Source organism: Spermophilus citellus (genome assembly GCF_964194105.1).
Source record: "Spermophilus citellus genome assembly, chromosome: 8".
Classification (NCBI taxonomy): Eukaryota; Metazoa; Chordata; class Mammalia; order Rodentia; family Sciuridae; genus Spermophilus; species Spermophilus citellus.
The window spans coordinates 121,567,745-121,592,617 of NC_138189.1; the positions used below are offsets into that span (position 1 = coordinate 121,567,745).

Here is a 24,873-nt window from a genome sequence, read left to right on the forward strand (position 1 = left end):
GGCCTGTAACTCTGAATTACTTTTTTAGAGAGGAACTGCCTATCAAACCCATTGGATTTTATGCAAAAGAGAATAAAATTCTATTGTGTTGAACCATTCTGTTAGTTTTGGTAAAACAGCAATATCTTAACTTTTATAAAAACTATGATCATTTTCCCCATAGTTGTGGAAAATCCTCCACAGTGAAATATGAAACCCCTTAATTTCCTCATGGAAAAGTAAGTAGGGCTCTGTATTGATCTACCATTTCACATCCTAGACTGCGGGTGGCTGCAATAAAATGAATACCAGAGTCCATCTACTTATTCAGTTAATTATCTAGTTAGAAACATTTACTTAGAGCCAATTTGCTGGATACTACTCCAGGTTGGCTAACCAAGCCATACCCATGCTGGGGTTGGAACTGTGGCTCAGTGATACAGCACCTGCCTCTTACGTGAGAGGTACTGGGTTCAATCCTCAGCACCACATAAAGATAAATAAATAAATAAAACAAAGCCCATGCTCTCATAGGTCTAACACCTAGTAGATGGAGAAAAACAATTAAGAGATAATAACAAGAAAACTGTCCAGTGGTGAAAAGTACTACCCACAGCAAAGATTAAAAGAAACGGATGTGACAGACAGTGACTAGATAGCCAGGGATGTACAGCCTAAGACATTATACCAATAAAATTGTGTCTGTTTCTCATACCTCACTTATTTCCCAAAGCAACAGTTCTAATCAAACTATCTTCATGAAAAAATATGTACAAACATACTGTATGCATAATAGATCTCATGTACTCCTATAATATAACTTAATAGTTTAAAGAGCAAATTAAGTCTAAAGGCCACCTACTTAGTTGGTCAAAAGAGTTTGATAACACATAAAATCTATGAATAAAATGGTTGAAAGTACATCCTTCTATTGAAATTTAAGCTACAATATTTTTAAAACAATAGAAAAAATAAGGAAAAAATATCACTAAGAGAAGCATGGATGCACTTGATCTTCATGATCCAAGACTTGTATGCTAGCTTGGGGGAGGGATGGACAGGGCAGGAAATTGGGGGGAAGGCCACTAAATAAACAAATAAGAATGTCATATAACAGTAATAACTCAAAAATTAATAAAACAGGATACGGGGTATAGAGGGTAGAAGGTCTCACTGCTAAGGTAACATCTGAGTAAAAGATCTGAGTGGAAGGCAGGCCTGACCTTACAGAAATGCATGCAAGCAACAGGCCATGTCATCTCCAAGGGCAGGGGTAGCTTTAGCAGTGTGAGGAACAGCTAGGAGGTCAACACATGCTCTGAGAAGACCAGAGGAGAGCAAGGCAGAAATATTCTGTAGTAAAATCACAAAGGGAAACTATGGTAAAGAGTTGGGGTTTTACCTTAAATCTTCATGAACACTCGCAATGTATGCATCAAGATATTCTTGTACCTCATGGAAGCTAAAAAAGCTAATTTCATTGAAGTAGAGAATAGAATAATGGTCATACAAAAGATGCTCCTCATCAACATCCAACAAGTTTATATTCATAAACTATGCACACATACAAAACAAAGATTGTGTAAGGGTGTAAAGAAAATATTAACAATGGCTGTATTTGCATGATGCAGTTATGGACAATTAAATGTTTTCTGCTTTCCTATTTATTCTAAAGATTTTAGTGTGAATATAACTTTTTTGATAAGAAAATTTTCAGAATGATTCCACATAACTTAAATAAAAAACATGTGTATTACAACGTGTCAACATCCAATATTAACAACACCATAGCTTATCCTAATGAATGGCAGCATCACTGTGAAGCTATATCAATTAAAAGTTACCACTGATGTACTGGCAAAAAAAAAAAGTGTATGTTGTAAAGTTACACACAAAGCTATCTTAATTTTAAATGACGTCTCAGATCCTGCCTCTAATCCATTTGTAGACTTCATTCAAACACCACCATAGGTGCTACTACTTTAGTAACGAGTACTACAATTTAGCTAGAAAATAACCTTTAAATTAAAAAAATCAGTCTATGTTACCCCTCTTAAGTTGCTGATAAAAACGCTAGGTATTAATTTTACATGTCTAATGTATCAGCCTTTCATTTTACTTCCACAATAAAGATATTCATTTTAGCATTTCTTTCCAAGAACTTTAATGAGAAGTCATTTAGTTTCACATTTGTTTTCAAGGACTATGTCAACCCTGGCACAACAGATAATTTTGCAGCTTTGGCTCTGTCTGCAGGACACTATAAAAGAACTGACTGAACATTTATGGTGCATTACTCATTGCCCAAGGCCAGCAGGAATATATACTCATAAGATGAAAAAAGTATCACAGATTTTTCCTTCTCCTTCATCTTTCCTTGGCTTTCCCTCTAGACTGGTAAACCTTAGACATGTCAAATGAACAGTCTGAATTACTAAGAGGTCAAGCACACAGTACCTCATATGGAGGCTCCTTTCTAACACTCTCACTTCTGTCAAAATGATCCAGCATTTTTCATGACCTTCTCAGTCATCTAGAAAGATTTATTTACATGATCAATTGAGCAACTCCCCTAGAAAGTAGATTCTTCCTAAATTAATACCCATTTTTAACATTCCATTACTCTATTAAAACTTATAAAATTAACCACACTTCTACCATATATGAGAGTACTCTGATAGAGTATTTACAAACACTATCCCAATGCACTCAAATGTTGTTGCACTATCTTGCTTCTTTCAACAATCTCTAATTTTCCTTGCAATGTCGGTAAACTTTTAAAACATAATAGGAAAATTCACTGACCAAAATCAGGAAAAAGTTAACAGTCCTAACCACTGTACCCCGTTGTCTCCCCCGACAAATCTTTTCATGTTCAACTCTTCCCTCAAGTGATTTCTAGTTATTTCAAGTGCCATACTCTATATCTCTTTCCTATGTGTGTGTTGTTCCCTCCCACTGGAAGAACACTCTCATCCCTGACTAATTCTCCTCTGACCCCTCCTGGAAGACTTCAAAATTCCTTAAGATGCTCCTGTGACATCCAGAATGTTGTCTGCGTCAGACACCCTTTAAAGCAGTTGCTGATTTAATAGTACAATACCCTCTACAGATGAGTATAAAGGGAACACATCTATCTTTTCATCACTCTGTCCTACCTTCAAACACTTATGCCTAAAATATAGAAAGTGCTTAATAAACAACTTATTGAACTCCTTGCCCTGGTTTAACTGAGTTAGGATACTGAGTCTGAGAGAAACTGAACAAGGACTGCCCGGCCCCGGTATTTTCTCCTACACCAACTCTATCATTGCCCCTCCCACCAGCAATTATAGGTAGCATTACAGAATGAAATTAAATAACCATGCACGGAAGAAGAAAAATGAACTTCTCTTCATTCCATTTAAGAAATAAACTAACTGACTATAGTTAAGCAATAAATTTAGTTTAGATTTCCTGGAAGCCAGGACAAAGAAGTTAAGAACAAAACTTCTGAACTCACAAAGTTTTAACTTCCTAACTTTACAAACAGCAACAGAGGAGATAGAGAGGGTATGAACTCTACTCAGAACTGTAAGACTTATTCATCCATTTGTTTATTCAACATGTATTTACTTACATCCAGCCACAAGCCAGCCATCATTATAGGAACTAGCAATGTCAACTAGGACTAGCAAAATCCCTGCTCCCCTGCTTGAGGGTGGAAAGAGAAAAATTTAACAACAAACACAATAATTTCAGATATCAATAAGTACTATAAATACATGACTGAAGGAGGGTATGTAATGGGCAATGGTAGTTAGGAATGGGGAGGCTTTTATTTTAAAATGCACAATCTGGGAAAACTGCTCTTACAGCTTGGGAGGTAAGAAGTGAATAAATACAAAGAATCCAGCTAAACAGATCTGCAAAGAAAGCTTTACATAAAAATAGTGAGAACAAGGAAAATTCAAGAACTTTTCCAGGTAACTGGAAGGCAGAGGAGGAGGATGAGTAAGAGGAGAGTATCTACTCTGCTCTTTGTGGGCCTGCACAGAGTTCCTACACTGCAGGGCAGAGTGAGAACCGCTGAGCAGCCCAACATCAGGGCAGCTGGGACTAAGCCTACTAACGCATACTTTCTAAGAGCCATGAGAAGCCACTGGGTTTTTCAAGCAAGCACTTACCAAGACCCAGCTAGGTTTTATAACATTGTTCTGTCATAAGGGGCCAGAGGAAAAGTTGGAAAACAAGTTAGAATGGAATGAATGTGCTGCCTGGACTATAGCAAACAAACAGTCTTTCAAAAGTAAGGACACTTTAGGGGCCTCGGGATACAGCTATTTAGCTCTTTCAAAAAAGTTAAAAATCTACTTAAAGCACCATAAGGTGATTAGTTATGTGTCAAAGATTGTTACAGTACTTTACTCATCGGTTATGTGGATGGATAACCAAGTTTCCACTGGAATAAGACGTCAGATTGTAAAAACTTTCAAGTTATTGCAGAACGGTAATTTTTAACTTTTACTTATTTACCAGGTGCCTAATATCACCAAGAAGGTCACAGATTATAATCTGAAATTGTACAAAAAAGATACGGCTCATTCCAAACTGGCTGTGTTCCTTAATAAAAACATTTCAATTCTTTGCAGTTCAATTTATTCACCAGTAAATTCACTGGTTCAAATTTGCATTATGTAGTTCAAATTACCAGCAGGAGATATAAGATCTAACCTACCTACCTAAGCGGATAGTTGTGTGAACAAACAGAGAATAGATGTGGAAGAGTTCTAGTAATATAAAGTATTAGGCAAATGTAAGTTTTTATATAATAGCAGACTGATGGACCTACCAGAATTTAGCACAACCTCCTCATTTCACAATTGCAGAAAATTAACAAAAGGTGAACTAGTTGTGGTACTACTAAAGCTAAAATTCAGGTCTTACTTGTATATGACAGAAAAAAATTAACCTAACAGTCTTCATATTTTCTATAATGCAAATTGTTGTTGTTGTTTTTGCAGTGCTGGGGGTCAAACCCAGGGGCTCATGCATGTTAGACAAGAACTCTACCACTGACTCACATTCTGGCCCTGTATCATGAATTTTTATAATAAGACTTCTTTTAAAATAAAATACTATTAAGGAGAAGTAACTTGGAATTCATCCTTAATGATTAATTGTGATGTATAAAAACAATTAATAGTTTTCAACCTCAATTCTGTGATATATGCACATTAAAATAGTGAGTGCTCTTAGAGAAGCCTATAAACTTTCATAAGATTGTAAGGTCAAGGTCCTATCACTTCAGGAGACAAGCAGGTAAATTTACCTGGGTTTTGGCATTAGATTACACTGAAGATCTTCAAAGACAGTTCAATCTCCAATATAACCCATATTAACATTCTAAGTAAAATGTTTATATTTCTAAAACTTCATATCATCTACAATTCCTAAGGAGCTTATGCAAGAAAATTTTTCTGGTTAGGTAAAAAATATTTCCATTTTGATGTAAATGTTAAATGTTACAGGATCGTGTGACTTGTAAAAAACTTACAAAAGTTACCTAACTGCATCATAACCAGGATGCTAATGGAATATTTAGTGGTCAACGTTTGCTGGCTACTTATAACCTTTGGCCTTTAAATGCCATTAAGTTTCATTTAAATTTAGCCACACAAGGAAAAAAAAAATCCTCTTCAGGTAAAACAATGATATATTAATTCTAAACTTATCAACATGTTTGTCTATAACTACATTTTTGTTCTTTTTCATTAATCCATCTCTCATACTTCCCATAAGTATTTATTAAGAGATTTTTTTAAAAAATGTTAAACACATCCTATACTCTCAAGATACAGTGATGATAAGTGATAATTTACCTAACAGATTAGGTGCCTACTCTGGTGAAGCTTACATTCCAACAGACAGGTCTAAAACACAAGCAGCAAAAAATATCAACAGCAGCAAACTAAAGCACAATAAGAGCTTCTTGCAGAGAATTAAAATAGGGTGCAACAGAAATGCCCAATGACAACTCTGAATTGGCCTGCCAGGAAATCCTCCAGCTGAGATCTGAGGGAGTCAAGGAGCCAGGCAGGTACAGATCACAGACTGAATTCCATGCAAAAGAAACAACTAGTGGAAAGGCTCCAATGCTTTGTCTTTTCAGTGAATAAAAGGAAGGTCAAGGAGGAGATGGCAGAGTGAGTGAGAAGAATAGTAGCAAAGATGAGGTAAGAAGAGCAATCCAGGGCTAGTTTATGAATAATTTAACAAGGTGTATAGATTCTATTCCAAGTGCAACCGAGAGTCACTGAATAGTTTTAAAAGCACAGAAATGGCACAGTTGGATTTATATTTTATGAAAAGTCCGGCTGCTGTTTGAAAATGGCAAGAGAAGGGAGAACATTAGAAATCAGCTAGAGGGCTGGGGATGTGGCTCAAGCGGTAGCACGCTCGCCTGGCATGCGTGCGGCCCGGATTCGATCTTCAGCACCACATACCAACAAAGATGTTGTGTCCGCCGAGAACTAAAAAATAAATATTAAAAAATTCTCTCTCTCTCTCTCTCTCTCTCTCTCTCTCTCTCTCTCTCTCTCTCTCCTCTCTCACTCTCTCTCCTCTCTCACTCTCTCTTTAAAAAAAAAAAAAAGAAATCAGCTAGAATGATCCAAGTGAGACAATGGAGCTTACACCAGAGAGGTAGCAACGAGATGAAAATAACATCAGTTCATGATCTGTGGGTAGAGAGTAGAAAAAACAAGACACAGAAGAACACAGAGATTTGGGCAACCTGAGGAGTCAAAGATAATCTGTAGTTTTGGGTTTCAATATCTAAATAGGTGCTGATGCCAGTAATGGGAGATTGCAAAAATGGGGAACAAGGAGAATTTGCTGACTGCTTGACTGACTGGTTAGTTTGACTGCTGGATGGTGGCTAGAGGAACACTCAAAAGTTATATTTGACCATGTCAAATCTGAGATGACCACACCCACATCAAAATCACTGTCACACAACTGAACATACAGTCTTGAATTTCATTATAATCACCCAATGGATATCTAGTGCGTGGGGCCAAACTTTGTAATCTTTTCACACACTTATTAAGTGTATACATGTTAACGCATACAAATATAACAATAAATGATGTTCAAAATAACTCTAGTGATGAAGAAAAGGATATTTTGATTCATATTGCAACTGCAATGGTGATTCTTTTAGACAGGGTCTTGGCATGTTGCCCAGATTGATTTGGAACTCATGGACTTGAGTGAACCACCCACCTCTGTCTCCCTGGTGGCTGGGGCAACAGGCAGCATGTGCCACCATACCCAGCTAGAATAGTAATTCCTGAAATCAATAAACAGATAGGATAACAAGAGATAAAAGGTCTCAGGTTGCTTTTCCTTTTGAGTTAAGCCACTATTTAAAAGAATTACTTTTACATGCTAACAAATAGCCCCACAGGAACATAAAGTGGGAATTCATTTAAATTTTAAAATAAAGTTTACTTACACATCTAGACTTTTGCTCATATAATCATTTACAGAACTTGAGAAATACCTAGTGTCTCTTCCAAATATAGATACTTAAATAAAACTGAGGTGAAAAATGAACTTAGCTGGACATTTGTCATTTGAATTACTGTGCCTTTGTAAATAAATTCTGTCCATTAATGCTTTCAATTTTATCATTCAGATTAAAAAGCCTCCTCAGGAAGAAATCCTTCCTTTTAGATTTCAATTCATAGAACTCACTCAAAAATCAGAATCAAGAAAAACTAGATAGTAATCAAGACACCTGTAACAAAATATACCAAGCAAATTAGACACATTTTGATTATTTTTATATTTTTTCTTCATCCGAAGGTCATGCACTATCTGGTATCAGTGATTCTCTAGTGCTAATAAACTAGATGTCTTCACATAAACTAGATATATGCCCATATTCTTATGTGACACAACTAATTCTAGCCTAATGTTTTCTACTATTTATGGAAAACTGAAGCATAAAAATTAAAAGTCATGGGGCTGGGATTGTGGCTCAGTGGTAGAGTGCTCACCTAGCATGGGTGAGGCACGGGGTTCGATCCTCAGCATCACATAAAAATAAGTAAGTAAAGGTATTATGTCAAACCACAAGTTAAAAAAAATATTTAAAAAAATGAAAAGTCATACAGGTGAAAAATAATCTCTAGTGAATGAAAAAAGGAGTTAATTAAGGAAATTAATGACTGACTTAACATGGTGAAAAGAGGGGAAAGGTGATAAATTACACAGCTGCCATGAACTTTACATAGCATATATATTCCAGTTAATAATGGTTTAAACCTGTAAGATATTTTTTTAAGAGAAGAGAGAATTTTTTAATATTTATTTTTTAGTTTTCGGCAGACACAACATCTTTGTTTGTATGTGGTGCTGAGGATCGAACCCAGGCCGCACGCATGCCAGGCGGGCGTGCTACCGCTTGCCGCACGCATGCCAGGCGGGCGTGCTACCGCTTGAGCCACATCCCCAGCCCCTGTAAGATATTTTGAAGTGAATTTAAAAAAAAAAAAACAAAAAGATCTCCAAATATTTAATTATATTTGTTTCACAAAGAGGAGAATGGGGTGTCTACTGAAATGAACACCTTCATATTCTCCACCAGGAGGACACTTTCACTTACCTCCATGCAAATGACTGTGTTTCAGTGACACCCTTAATATTTCCTCCCCAGGTAGCAGGGATTACCAGGTAAAATTCTTGAAATGTTCAATTTCATAATTCCTGAAGGTATCCTTGGGGGTAATGTGCATGAGAAGGAGCTTAGGTAAGCGTATCCGTCCAAGTCAGCACTCAGACAAGGAAGTGCCTGGCCTCCAGAACATGTTTGGCTAATAGAGTTGGTATGTTATTGTGTTGCTGTGTGAAAAGGCAATGCCTTTCTCAGTTGGTTGACTTAGGGGAAACAACTCTAAAAGAACAATTGTTGTGTGGTGGAGGTGCAATAGGAAATAAGAGAAGAAGCTAAATGAAGCTAGATTTTGGAGTTTCGGTGCTACTTTTCGGTAAAGAAACTTCAGTCGGAATGAAGTTGGTCACTTTTCTTAAATTGAAATACAGATGATTTCATTGTGAAACAGCATAAAATCAAATATGTTACACTTAGCACATGAAAATTTCTGTGCTAATACCTCTTTTGGCATAGATTCTCAGGATTTTTTTTTTTTATTTTCATGCAAATTTGGGGAGGGGGATGGAGAATGAACTCATGGCTTAAGACTCTGGCAACTGCTTCAATTTCACAGTAAAGAAGCATCATTAAGAAGCTAGGAATCTGAGTCACTTAATATCAGGCTTCAGCTAAATTCTTAAATGGTTACATAACACCACTAATTTTTAAGAACAAGAAAGAGCTTTTTAAAAATGTCATGGCTTTAGGATTTCCTCTTTGTGTTTTTCATACTATAAAATGTCTTGTTTGATCCTTCAACAGACAAAGATCTATCTAGATATCATACACAACACTTATTTTTTTGGCTACAGAATGAAACATCTCCACACCTTCAGATAGATGTCCATTATTAACCCGACTCTCCAAGATAAGCCTTTCTTTTGTGTTAAGTAACTCATGTTTCCATAATAATGCTTCAAATTTGCAATATAAGGTAAAATATGAGGCACTGCACTATATAATTAAATACCACTAACACTATAGTAGAGTCACATATTATCAAATAACTGTATTAAAAGACATTCTTTAAATCCTGGATGCTTCACACTATGCAGACAACACATCTGAACAACAAGTTTCCACTTAAGCTTTGACATCTGGACATGTAGTAGATATAACTTTTAAATTTGGGGACATGAATAAAGAGCATATATTTGAAAATTAATAGTTTCTCCAAATTAGGTATAGTAAAATTAGAAAAAAAACCAGTTCTATGTTTATTAATAACCAAAGGCACCATTTTTGAGAACAAGTATCACAAATAACTAACATTAATCTGATTAAGCCACAGAGTTTCTTCTCCCAGTATTTCAGAGAGATGAGAAGAACCAGATAAAAGAAGATATCATCATAAATGCTGTGGTTACAGCAACAAGAAACCAAACAACCACATTCCTTTTACATGTTTGGCATTAAGTTATCTAAAGCAAAAGCTTTTTTTTGGACCGATAAAGCAATATGTACAGTTAAGAAGTACAGGACTCCCACATCCTGGCCTTTACATTTTTCTTTTTCAAAGAAAACAGCACTTATGAGCCCCATAATGACTATTTTAAATTCCCTGATTCACACTGCAAAATACTGTATAGCATAATGTATAATGGCATATTTAAATGTGACCCAAAATTCCATGCTTCTATAATCCATATTAAGTTGGGAGCAAATATAGACATTTCTACCTTGATCACTTCTCTCAGCAAAGGTTAACTAGAAAAGCTAGCTTTAGGAAGAAACAGAATACATACCATGATATAGTCTCTCCCGTTAGAACAGGCAAGAAGAACAGATTTAAATTAAGACTTGGTGTATAAAAGCTGAAAGCATAGAATTTGTATCCACATAATGAACTGATGTCTCCTCTAAAGACGTCAGATTGCTGTTCAGCTAAACTATCTAAAAATACCTCCTTGCAAACACACACACGAAATGACTACAAAGACAGGTCTTACTAAGCAGCTCTACTTGCACAAAATCACTTAATAAGTGGGGGAAAATGTTGAAGTACTTAGAAAGAAAATTAACAGGATTTTTTCATATCAGCTATGATCTTTTATGAGCTATTTTGCAAACCAGTTCCAATTTATTAAAAAAAAAGTTAATGAAGGACCTTAAAAGCAAAACATAATTGATCTAAGATGCCCAACAAATAATTCTCATGACCTTAAAATCAGATACAGAAATATCTCTGAATCACCATCAACTTTAAAAACCAAGAAAAGGAAACATTTCTAACTGGAAAAGTATGAACCAAATTCATGAATGCCCCTGGTTGTCGGAGCCTGCACCACACATGTAATCTCTATGAACCATTTGTGAAGTATGCATCATGAACAGCATTTCTCAGACCACGAAAAAGAGTTCCAAACATTTAAGCAATCTTCTTAGTATTACACACTTATAGAGAAGAGACAGTATTCTGAGGCACATAAATGACTCCAGGGTATTATTATTTGTAGCATTGGGGATCCAACTCACTGTCTTGAGCATTCTAGGCAAGTGCTTTGCCTTGAGATCTGCTAAGAACATTATAATCTAATGTTGGCATTCACATAGGGCTTTACACTTTGTAAAAGGATTCTGAAAACATGAATTCTTTCAGCATTTTCCTTATTTAAACCTCAAGTTTTCATTTATAAAACAGGAAGATTCCCACTTTGCTCCTAATATTATTTGACAATTAAAGAAAAACATACACACACACACATACACACACACATGTACTAGATAAAATAATTTTAACTATTACTGTTAACTATTAATAACCTTCAAAACACTATTGTGAGGCAGAACAGTATTATGGTCTCCAATTTTTAAAATTTTTTATACCTTTATTTTATTTATTGATTTTTATGTGGCGCTGAGGATCAAACCCAGGGCCTCGCATGTATTAGGCAAACGCTCTACCACTGAGCCACAACCCCAGCTATAATCTCCATTTTGAAGAAAAGAGAAACTTCAAAAATTTAAGTGATTTTTTTGCACAGGTAGTCAACATTAGAACAAGGACTCTGAACAACATCTTTGAACATAAAGTATTTTGTTATATATATAATATTATATTTTTATAGACAAAAACAAAACAAAACAAACAAAACCCCATCTAGTTGAAATGGTTCCTCCATACTATTATGCTGAAAAAATTCTAAGAATTGTGCTTGGAATATCCCTACTGGCATGCTGGGAGAGGATGTGTAATGAGCACTGTGAATGAGTCCTTCTACGCTGTGGGATTTCCTCACAATACAATTTGCTCTCAGGTGTAGGGTGACACTTCAGAGTCATTCAACAACTTTATTACAAATCAGTTGAAGGCAAAATATTTTTTCATCTCACTGTAACATACCAAAGCTGGCATTTGAAACATCCTGCTAGAAGTGGGTACTCTAATCCTGCCTACTGCAATACCCTACCCACCATTACTACTTATTTACACTCTCTTCTATGTATGAACACTGAACCCAGGGCCATTGGCACTGCCAATAAAGGATTGTCCTTAATGCAAGAAGGACCATCATCATTGGACTGCAGGTCACTCTGGTATAGCTAGGTGAAAATATATTTCAATACAGTTTTCTAAAAAGTATAATTATATTCTATGGTCCCAACCATATGTGTTATGGTTGATGGGCATTAAAGAAATGTCAAAATTGTAATAATGATGGGCCTCATTATTATTTACCTATCTGCAATTTAAATGGCTAACACAATGTGGCTAAGTACATACGAAAATTAGCTCCTTATAAACTACAAGAGAACAACTATATTACCCAGACACAGAAGCCAAATCAATATTCTTTTCTAAATTCAAGTCTAAAAACAGGATACTGTAAAAGACTTCTGGAGAACCATATAGATGGGAAGTCTCATATAAAGCTGGCTGACCACCTTTTCTTAAATCAACAAGAGAAAACTTGCACGTGAAGAGGCCAAGAGTTCTTCAAAACAAAACCGTGCTCTTGCAATTCAGACCTAGCTTGAAGGAGAAAAAAAAAATAGACTGCGTATACTTCCATCAAAATCAAGGTAAAGTTACTCTGTATCTTACGGCAAGGATGATAGTAGTTACTATATCACATGTACGAAATCCCTCTGAAACCAATACTAAGGAAAATCAACTCAATGTAGAGGGATAACCTGATAAGAATTATAATCCACAGGACACAGAAAAAAGGATTTGTCCTTCTTTACAATTATACACTTAAGAGCAAAGTTTATAGACCTCTCATGCAACTTTCCAAAACAGATCTGTGTCTGGACAGGTGCACATCTCTGTGTGTTTGCATGTACAAGAAAAGACTGCCCATGGCTTCATTCTTTATTAGCTATGGGACTTGGGGAAAGTTACTTGACCTGTTTATGCCCTGATTTCTTTATGTAGAATGATGGGACAACACACTTGCAATGTTCTAAAGATTAAATGATGTGATAAATACAGGTGTTTAGAACATTGCCTAGAACATAAGCAACCTTCAATTTTAGCTAGTGACATTATTACTGTTACTTTGTAACCCTAATAATATGGAATTAATAAACAGAAGGTTGCCTGGAGTACAAGATTGGAGGGGGAAAGGCAAATCAACTTCAGGGCATATCATCTTTGCAAAAGGCAAATATCTAACCTGCTGGGCCTGATTCCCTTGTGTGAGACTTAATTTTCCGACCTCCTGGATAATGGAGATGAACAATACCTAAAACATAAGAATTGTACTTATCATGAGCCACACATTACTCTAAGCACTTTATAGGTTTTAATTCACAATCTTCACACGACCCTATGGTCTCCAATGAAGAATCCATGCAATAGGGTCACCAGCAAGTGGATCATAAAACCAGATTATAAATCCAAGATTCTGGCTCAAGAGTCCTCTGGACACTACGCTATAAGCCTCACTAATCTCTTCTCTTCACTTAACTTTCTTCACAAACATTACAACTGTTCAAATTTTAGCATTCATAATAACATATACAAATTGGAGCCCACCAGATAGATGTGAGTGGATACAGGGAATAACAGACTATTTCCTAAATTGGCTTATCTTAAGGGATGGGTTCCTAGCAGTAGTTTTATTTTCTAAATGAGATTACCCCATCCATTGCTAAACGCTAAGAGTTTCTGTGGAAACTTAGGAGGTAGTTATTTCAATATATTTCAGCATTCAGATTCCTTTGGGAAAGGAATGATAGCATCATGTAAATTATAAGCACACAATATTTAAATCAGTACAGGAGGAGGTCATCTTCAACATCAATTCAACTTGAGCTTCTTCAAACCCTATATTCTGGCTGTTCTGGATGACTCTGGTATGCTTTTCAAAAATCTTCAAAAATCCATCTGTTACAATGGATCCACTCACATCTACCTGGTGGGCTCCAAGTGACCCAAACATTCCTCCATTAGCCTCACACATATCACTTGGCCCACATATCAGCAGGTCTGTCTCCTACTACTTATTCTGTGTACAGCTCTAAGACATGGGTCAACTCTAATTCACAATCCAATAACCAACACAAGTGACTCCTGATCTTTGAGTTTTCCTTGACCAGAGAACCTATGCTAAGCAAACTGACAAGGGTAATAGAATATCTAGTTTTATTACACCTGCAACTACTATTGCTGTAATATGCAAATGTCATTACAATAAACCCACAATTATATTAATGGCTAATATCACATTTAACTGATTCTGAGACTTTGTTTAATCTCAATACTTTGGGACTGGGATCCACTTTACAGGCAATAAAAATAAAGTACTATTGCTTCATTTAAAGTGAGGGAAGCAATAAACAGTGCATAAAAGTTGATGAAATGATATTTTCATTAAAATATATATATAGTCAATGGGCTGGAGGTCTAACTCTAATAGAGGCCTTGTCTACCATGCACAAGATGCTGGGTTTGATCCCCATCACAACACACATACACACACAAAAAAAAAAAAAATCAAAATTTTAAGGATAATAATGCAAAAAAATTCTTGATCCTTCTACCTGCTCACACAATCTAGCTAGGAGTGAGAAAATGATTTAGTCAATATGTCCAGATCAAGAGAGACATTTTGGTTCTACCAGTTACCCTAAAACACATGCTCATGAACATTACAATACCACAGCGGTTCCCCAATCACACCATATAACTTTCTCTCATGACATTTAACTGTTAATAGTTTTCTAATTATTACATGTACCCACAGGATTCTTTGACATGACATTCAAAGCTTCTGCAATTGGACCCTTCTCATCAACCCGACTTTTCTCCTGCTGCCCTCTCCCTTAGCCAAGTTGATTTGCTCATTGCTCCTCAACTGCACAAAAACACTTTCCATTCAATGCTTTGGCTTGTTCCTTTGACCCTGCAAAAATTCCCTGTTTGCTTTTTTCTTCACATTTTGCTTATGTACTGCCCTTGTCTGTGGTATATCTCAAGATTTATTTCCTTCTTTGTGTATTGTTCAAATTATATGTAATATTTCCTCCTGTGAATTGCTATGTACTTCTTTGTCCATACAACTCACCCAGCATTTAAATATATACTACAATCAGATGCAAAACTTTCAAACTGTATTTCTTTCTTATAGAACACTGAAGAAAAACCACAAGAAAACATGCGCAATCTGCTGTTTCATTATTAATATTCTCATCTCACTCACAAAGCGAATAAGCACAATGTATAATTTCAAAACAAAATGAAACTTCTCAGGACAGTAATGTAACTAATATCTTGCAAGACATTTTTTTAATCTCCATATGTAGTTCATATTTACAATGATTTCAAAATGTTGCTGCACCAAAGGATATTCTTTGTAAAAACATTTCTTTAATCCTACATGTTTTTAAGATCAATATAGATTCTTTTTTTTCTGATTAGCCACACACTTAATAAGTACCCAAACACGTTAACTTTTGACATTTTATTCAGCTAACACTGAGTACACTTTTCTTAAGAACTATAATCTATATTCTCCTTTTCTATTAATAGAAAGAGACTAAGTTGCTTTTCTCTTGAAAAAAATGTAAAGGACACAACTACAGTTATTTGTATTTATTTTCCTAGAGCAAAATGAACATTTCATTTATTATCACTACTTTCAACTTTTGTGAAGTTTGCTGTTCAACAGGGACATGCTTTAATTCTTTCTTGTATCAAGTTGTTAAGCTTTCTTCAAGGGAGGGGATATGAAAAAGGGTAATGAGAGGTAAAAAAAAAAATCCAAGAATATGCCTAATAGATTTTAGTGATAAAAGGCTCATCATTCACAGGGGAAAGAGAGAAAGACAGGAAGCTTATGACATATGCCATATTTTCTTTAGCTAAGATACTTCTACTTTCACTTCATTTTTTTGACACTTTAATATTCACTTCCCATATTGAAATTTTGCCTAAGCTTTAAGAAAAACACAATCATAAAAATAAAGAAAGCTTTATTAAAATTATGCTGTATCCTGCCCATATGTAGGATAAAATTCTAACACTAAATGAAATTCTTAATTACATTTCTTTCTAAATTTAAAATACGTAAGTATTATGCTATATTAGTGTATAATATGCAAATAATATATGTCAAACTTTAAAACTACAAAGAAGACAAAGCTTATGATAGAAACTTCATTATAGTTATAAGGTATATCTCTTATATTAGCTGTCCTTAAATATATCTTCCATATACAATTTTGAGAAAAGATCTAGAACAAATACATTCAGATTTTACAACACAGTATGATATAAAAGCATTAGTAAGAGGATTTACACCAAAATGTTAACAATGGTTTTAAATCTTTTCTTCAATGAACACATAGCTACATTTTTTTAAATAATGAATTATGCACAAGACTAACAATAGACAAGTCACAGACCAAACTACTGCCTAAATAATTTTAACTCAAACCCAAACAAGTAGTGTAAATTGGTTTAGCTGCTCAAAGCATATCTCTTCTACATAAAATCATTCAATCATTTTATATTTAAGTAACTATTAAATATTTTATATTTAAGTAAATGTTATCTCTAAAGCAGTATGACTTTGGTATTTGTTTCAACAAATTATGTTAATTTCAATAATACTTCATATTTTTATTGTCATTTAAATAAACAAAAGTATGCTTTTAAGAAAAAAAGGTAAATTAGTTATACTTCCTCCTTCTCATTCTCAATCACTAGGTCCTGGGTATGAACTGTGTTCATCACTCAACTTCTGCCAACCTCCTCCAGCCCTGCTCACCCTCCACTTCAGACTGGAGACTATAAAACCCTGTCAGCCCTCACTGACAGGGAACCCCAAGGAATCTGCTTTTCACTATCATAAAAATACAGTGCTCTCAGTTGCACAACACTCATAAAAACTATATACTGCAACACTTCCACTTAACTTCTTCAAATATTTAATTGCTGAGTAAAACAAAAAAAGGGTGTTTCCACTTATTCAAAATACTTTAGAAGACTAAAAATCTCTTTTTCTGTCCCTCTCACTCTCTCTTGGGGGAGGAATATTAAATGACGACTCCACAGCTTTTTTGCTGTTGTTTTCCTTTATTATGAAAAGAGTGATGCTATGTTCTAGCACTTATAGAAAAATTAATGGAATGCTGACCTACTGAAAATTTCCAATAACATGGTACCCCTCTATGATCTGAATTTTTAAGATCTCTAATGTAAGGCAGTAGGAAAATAAAATATTTACAAGAGATATGACATGTAATTTCCCAAATTAACCTTTACTTAAACAGCAAGCTAAGCAAAATTTTAGCTTTTTCTACAAGCCCAAGTATGAATTAAGACCATGGATTACTTACATTTGTTTACACAGACATGCACGTATATATGAAACGTGTACAGAGAGACAGGGCAGGATGGCATGGTTCATTTTCTCATTAACCCAAGTCAATATTATAAACCAATAATGTATCTTGCTAGTGTTTATTACATAAAAATATAATCTTAACAGTTGTAAAGGAATTTTTCAGACTCTTTGTCCATCAATAAATGTAAGGCTAATTCATGCCCAAGATGTCTCTAAAAAAGAGCCTTTATGATGAACATGGAATGTAAGTTAGAAAAGACGATCTGGTGTATTAATAGAATATGAAGAGACATGAAGCATGTGCAAAATATTTATATAGTGACTTCAAAGTACAAAAGGAACACAGATAGGGGATGGCATACACCACAGACTGTTATTAAATAAAATTATTATATCATACACGCACCAGAGAGAGAATGTGACATAACCACACGTAAGGCAGAAGACGGGGCAGAGGATGACAACTGGCTGGTTCTGTGTCACTCGAGCTTCCATACTAGCAGGTAAGACAGTACAAGGCCTAGAGCCTACATAGGGCCACCTGTGTGATGCAATGTCACTTTTGTGAGTGTGCACTGCTACATCACATCTTTGTATACTTCAGAGTGGCAAATATACATTTATATTTTCATTTTTTTTAAAAGAGAGAGTGAGAGGGGAGAGAGAGAGAGAGAGAGAGAGAGAGAGAGAGAATTTTTAATATTTATTTTTTAGTTCTCGGCGGACACAACATCTTTGTTGGTATGTGGTGCTGAGGATGGAACCCGGGCCGCACGCATGCCAGGCAAGCGCGCTACCACTTGAGCCACATCCCCAGCCCTATATTTTCATTTTTTAAAAATATTTTTAATGAGAAATTACGATTAGTGATTTTATGATGCTTAAATGTTAAACCAGAAAAAAATAGAGCTTCTAACAATACATTTTGAGAATTCTCTTTTTTCTCTAATATTTATTTTTAGGTAATCTATTTTCAATGGATCATTACTAAATAATATTTAAAGCAAAGACATAAAGCATATGCTTCTGTGGGCTATAAATCAAAATCACTAATATGTCCTAGGATGGGATTGAGCTTTTTCAATCTTACATGTGAAAACAGTGTATGTAATGTCTTGGCAAGTTTCTAAATATATTTCTTCACTTCTAACAGAGCTAAAAGGATCTATTATTTGTTGCCAGGGTTTCTTGGTCCAAATCCAAGGCAAGATGACCTTGTCCTTGATTAAAACAATAGGATATTGCTTCCTCTCAGGCCTCTCTACAAGCAAGCACAGTGGAAAACCTCCTCACAAGATAAATTTATTTAATCTCAGGAAATGTATCTGTTACAATAGACAAAATAGAGATCAGATAAAGAAGTGGATTCATAACCCAAAAGAGGTGCACAACTTAGCATCAGTAGCAAGTTGCTGGTGCTATATTTCTACCTTGTTAAGGAAAATGCATCAATCATGAGACACTCCAGCCAATGCTCTCAGACAAAGGTCAAGTTTTCATGGTAGCATAGGAGCAATTTTTTTAAAAAAAATAAGTTTCTTAACTTCAGTCTAATTAACACATAAAGGGACAGGAGGTAGAGAAAGAGGCTGTTCTCCTTTGCTGGGTCTTCATAGTCCCTAACTTGTGTCCTCTACTTCAGCACCTGGACAGACCTTCCTCTCTCTAGCCTAGTCCAATCCAGCAGTGAAGTTTCAAAGTTCTTCCTCATTACCTTCTGTGTCCTCGTATTCTTTTACATCTTCCTGCCTTGGGTCCTCACATGGTATTGGTCAAGCTTTGAAAAGTCTTCTGTAACCTGAACTTTTAACATTTGATCGATAGTTTTAAATTCCAATCACATCCTTAAACATATGGTACACAGAGGGGAAAATCTATTCAAGATAGGAACTTTCATCTACCTGCAAAGACCAAACCTATTTCAAAGCATCAATCAGAGTAAATAATAAAATTAAACATTATATATTAAGTGCTACTGAATTACTATTGAGAGACAACAGAAATAAATTATAATGAGATGAGGAACAAGTCAGAGTCAAATGAAGAACATTAGAAGGTGAGAAATGGGAAAAGAAAATGAAATGCTTATAATTAGACTAAATTTAAAAAGCATAGTTGGGATGGTGGTATGTTTATAGTTGGTTAAGTGAAATTTCATCCATTCTGGTTAAGGGATTTATGAATGATGAAATTGATGCTTGTGGTTATACACAGTAGCCTTGCTAAATTGCTGAGGCTGGCTTTGAACTTGTGATCCACCTACAGCATGGTCTTAAGAGAGATAGTTGTGAGTTGAAGTTGTGCTCCATGATATATACAGAGTTCACTAGGGCAGACACAAAGGAGACAAAATAGCAAGACTCAGTGCTTCCAGTGGAGCCCAGGCAACCAGATGTTGCAAAGGAAACAGAATGAAAAAGTTGAGACCTGAAGTGTGTTTAAAAGTTAAGCAGCAAACAGAGTGTAAGGGCATGTGCCTGTTTGTCCAGCTACTAGAAAGGCTAAAAGCAGGAGTATCACTTGAGTCTAGAAATTTGAGGCCAACCTGTGCAATATATCAAAACCTAAAAAAAAAAAAAAAAAAAATAGAAATACATTTGGCCCTTTGTGTCTTCACGCCCCACATCTATGGATTAAACCAATGTGTATCAACAATATGAAAGAGTTAAATAGCAAACAGGAATATGTACATGGTAGAAGTCAAACAGAAAAGCAAAAGAGAAGAAAGAACTAGGCTAGGGGCCAGGGTTGTAGCTAAGTGGTAGACCACTTGCCTCGCATGCGTGAGGCACTGGGTCCAGTCCTCAGCACCACATTAAAAAATAAATAAATAAATAAGAAAAACAATGCACCAATTCTTAAAAACAAAACAAAACAAACAAAAAAGAACTAGGCTAAATGCCATCCTTTCCTGATCACCCATACTCAAACTTCAAGATAATTAATTTCAAAAAGGACAGCTGCATTATTGACTGAGTCAAGCAATGACAAGTCTTATAAAATAATTTTGATTGATATGTTGCTCTTTTATAGCAACAGTGACTGGAATATCATCACATACACCAAGAAAAAAAAAAAAGAATAGTGGACAAGCAAGCAATTTTTCAAGTCATGTATGCCACTGGTTAATACAACTACCTCAATTATATATACTCTACATATCTCATTCTGACTGAATTTGGCTGAGTAAGGGAGGTAGTATAGGCCTGCAGTTAAAACTAGAGCTATGACATTAAATAAACCTGGGTTTCAACTGATGGCTCTACTATTTATGAGTAATAAGTCTCTAAGAAAAACTGCTTTTTAATCTCAGCTTTCCTCATCTCTAAACATGGGGGTTTATTGTAGGATTTAAGTCAGGTAAAATGCAATACAATGCCCTCTAAACTATAAGAGCTCAATAATTAAGGTAGCTACTGCAATTCATTCCCAACATTTAAGTAAGGCAATTCCTTATGTATACCACCTTTTCTTATCATTATTTAATCTTGACTTGAGGTATAATTTATTATAAGTATAGCATAATATAGAAGTCAATAATATACCAAAATATAAAACTGGAAAACAGGTTATCACTTTGAAACATCAAATTCAATTATTGGAATCTAATCAAAAACTGTTAAGTTTCCCAGCCATATCATCATTCAATATTTATCTAAGAGAATTAAAGTCAGAACATTATAGCAATACATGCATACCCACATTTGTAGCAGCACAATTCACAATAGCTAAACTATGAAACCAGCCTAAGTGTCCATTAACAGATGAATGGATAAAGAAAATGTGGTATATACACACAATGGAGTTTTATTCAGCCATAAAGAAGAATGAAAGTATGTTGTGTGCAGGGAAATGGGTGGAACTTGAGAACATGATGTTAAGCGAAATAAGCCAAACTCAAAAAGTCAAGGGGCAGGGGCTGGGGATGTGGCTCAAGCGGTAGTGCGCTCGCCTGGCATGTGTGTGGCCCGGGTTCGATCCTCAGCACCACATACCAACAAAGATGTTGTGTCCGCAGAGAACTAAAAAATAAATATTAAAAATTCTCTCTCTCTCTCTCTCCTCTCTCACTCTCTCTCTCCTCTCTCAAAAAAAAAAAAAAAGTCAAGGGGCATATGTTTTCTCTCATATGTGGAAGCTTGAAGGGAAAAAAAGCATGGGGTGGCTGGCAGAATCTCATGAAAACAAAACAAAGATCAGTAGAGAAGAGGAAAGGGGGGAGGGGAGCTACTGGGGAATAAAGTTGACCAAAGCATGTTGTATGTGTGTATAAATATGTAACAATAAATTTCAACATTGTGCATAATTCTAATGCAATAATAAAAAATTTTTACAAAAATAAAAAAACTATATATCACAATCAAAAAAAAATTACAAATTTTCAAAGTGATCCCTAGTCATAATCACAGATTTTTAAAGACATCTTAAGTGGACAAAAAGGGAAGAGAAAGGTTTTAGGGTTTAAAAAAACAGGAACAAAAAAAGTTGAGACTTTTAATGCTATCCCAATATTTCCCCCCTACTTACGGAGCCTATAAAACGTTTTTTCATATAGCATCAATTTATAGTCTGTACAACAAGTGGTCTCTTGTTGTCTTTTGAAAAATACAGAAATATTATTTCAGAAGTTCTAACAATCTTTAATTTTCAGAAACTCACAAGATTTTTACATGTTTATGTTCACGAAACCACAAGACTCTTCTAAAGACTAACCAAAAACCCCTGCATGACAATAAAAATACAGCCCAGTGCTGGGAAAATTTCTGTGATTATCTTAGTATTATCAACTGAGCATATATGGATAGAGAGGGGACAGAAGAAGTCATGATGAAATATGTAAAATTCGCTAGTTTAATGGGCATAAAACATTAAATGAAACTTAAGATTATCCAAAAATTCAATTAAATGAGAAAGTCAACAGTATTTACTGTATACTTATCATGTGCCTGTATACTTATAATGCACTGAATGAGATCAAAAAATAAAGAATGAAAGCCCACAAGATCTGAAAGATTCTTACAAAATATAAAAAGAGTTTACTTCTTAAACCCAGTCATAACAACAAAAAGCTTCCCAAATTTAATGTATTTTTAGTACCACCTTCCTTTCTGTACTAAAACAAGCAAAGCTGCTTAAAAAGTTACAAATTTCTCAAAGAAGCGAAAATTTAAATATTTGTAAATTTGGCTTATTTGAAATTAGCTGTGACATTCTTCTTGAAAAGTTTCACAGGGTGAAAGAGAGACATTCTTGCTCAAGTCAACTGCAACTGCTGACTGAGTCACCTATTGTATGAGAGCCAGAGTCATTTTCTCTTATTCAACTTCTCACATATAATTACAATTTAAAGGTTTAATTGACAACAGCAAAGTCTAGATCACAATGCCTAGTCAACAAGTAGAGAGACCACAATTGCCAACTGTGCCACATATGAAAGTCTGGGGAGGCAAATTTCAGTATTCAACAGTATTGTGGAAATATCATTCATGTTTTCTAGAAGTTGCTTGATACAAAGTTATATTATGGTCAGTTTTACTTTCTCATATCATTACCTTAAATTTTAGTGAGATATGAAGAACCTATCAGGAAACATGTGCTTACAGAATATGATACCAGGCGCTTTAGTTCATACACTATTTGACACTACCTATCTTGATTGCTTTTGTTCTCATAAATCTAGTACTACTTTCTCTCCCTCTGCTAGTGAGTAGTTTTAATAACTTTATTTATTTGCTAATTTACATTATTAATACTGTCCTTCTATTTACAGAAATGATACACAAGGTGAAGAGGGAGCCTGTGGTTTAAATTTTGTTTCTAAGATTCATAAGTACTAACTACTACTCTTACCTGGAAGAAATCACTATGGCAGAAGGGCTTAACTTTAAAGATCCTGTTAATAAAATTAAACTACAATGGAACTTCTCTGTAACAACTTTTCCCATTAGTGAAATTAAGTATAGGCTGGTCCTTTTTTGGATCTGATCCAAAGAGATTTAATTAGTGAAGTACCACAAGAACCTCATTAAGAGGGGCTGGGCTCTGAGTACCGCAACATGCCACCAGGCCAGCACCTTCCTGAAGAATATCCCGGGGCTCACTCACAAGGGGAGGCGATGCCTTCAGGTTACTTCATCTAAGGAAAGCTACTGTATGTAATTAATACTTTTGAAATCAAACCACACTCATAAACCTAAGCATCTAAATATTCTAAATTCATAGCCTCCTATTTACAAGTATTCAAAGCTTCAGCAATTTATACTCATTTTTGAAATTTAACATCTCATCCTTTTTTAGAATACATAAAAGACAATTCCTATACCCTAATGTAATAACCTACTGGATGCCAGGTATGCAAGACACTTCAAAAATACTATACGTGCTGCCTAATCACAAACATTTTCATTGTGAGATTTAATGGAAATATCAGTGCTATGAATTTGTATGATGGCAGAAAACTTGCAGCATGGTGACATAAAGCAGCAGGGTGAGAGCTCGCGTTCCTGGAACTGGAGCTCTGACCTGGTGTTAGCAAAGAAAAGTGTTTCTCACTAACAGCAGTGGCTGCCTGTGGGACTTCAGCACGACAATCGCACAGCTGACTCATGGGAGCAATTATACAGAAGCAGTAATTTTTTGTGTGGCATTTAAAAAAAAATTCTGTGCTTTCATCATCGATTAATACATGTTAAGTAGTCAGATGAATCCCACTGATCATTTTCTTACCAAATCAATAACCAAACCTATCCCTCCTTTCAACCTACGTGTGAATTCCTCACTACAGATTCCCATTCCCAGTAACCTCTCTCATGATCTTTCGTTAAATTCAACTACAAAAAAACATTTTTTGAAACTATTCAGAAACTAAATGCTCTAGTTTCTGATTATAAAAAGCAGTCCGTCCAATATTTCTCAATGTCAATGCTTTTTCTTTAAACAAACTGTTGGTCTTGCTTAAATATTTTTTAAATTACAGCAAAATTGGAAGAACAAGCCAGTTGGAACTCACCCTCCCTCCTCCAAGCAGATTATTATACCCTCTACAAAAACTGTTTTTCCTGAAGAGAAAGAGCAACAATCCCCATTGTAAAGCAGATCTCTATGATGTGCTACCCAAGCACACACAGCATTTGCGATACTTACTGAGTGTTTCTCCTGCTGGCCCATAACTCCATGGTTAGCTGGGGCTGCTAGTGGTTTCATAATGAAGAAACATATGCTGAACTGAATTTACACATCATGTACCAATCTCTGACGAAGGCAAGTCACCCTCTACAGCATTAAATTAAAAGAAAAAGAAAGAAAAAAAAAAGAGGGAGGAGGGAAAACCAAGCTGCAGCTTAAAGTGTCACTACTGGTAAGCTTAAAAAACCCTTCACACTTGTAGACCAGAAAAGG

The 24,873-nt window shown here is 35.3% G+C and overlaps 1 protein-coding gene across 9 annotated transcripts in view; it reads right to left on the reverse strand.

Annotated features, from left to right (window-relative positions):
* RAPGEF2 (Rap guanine nucleotide exchange factor 2) overlaps positions 1-24,873 on the reverse strand; it is a 253,310-nt gene that overhangs the window by 61,983 nt on the left and 166,454 nt on the right. For 3 of the 9 annotated variants that reach the window (XM_081304954.1, XM_081304953.1, XM_081304952.1), the window contains exon 1: positions 24,619-24,873. The exons of the other annotated variants lie outside the window; for them this stretch is intronic. In XM_081304954.1, the coding sequence (XP_081161080.1) occupies positions 24,619-24,678 (60 nt within the window). In that variant the 5' untranslated portion in view covers positions 24,679-24,873. The remainder of the gene's footprint in view (positions 1-24,618) is intronic. 9 annotated transcript variants of the gene reach the window in all.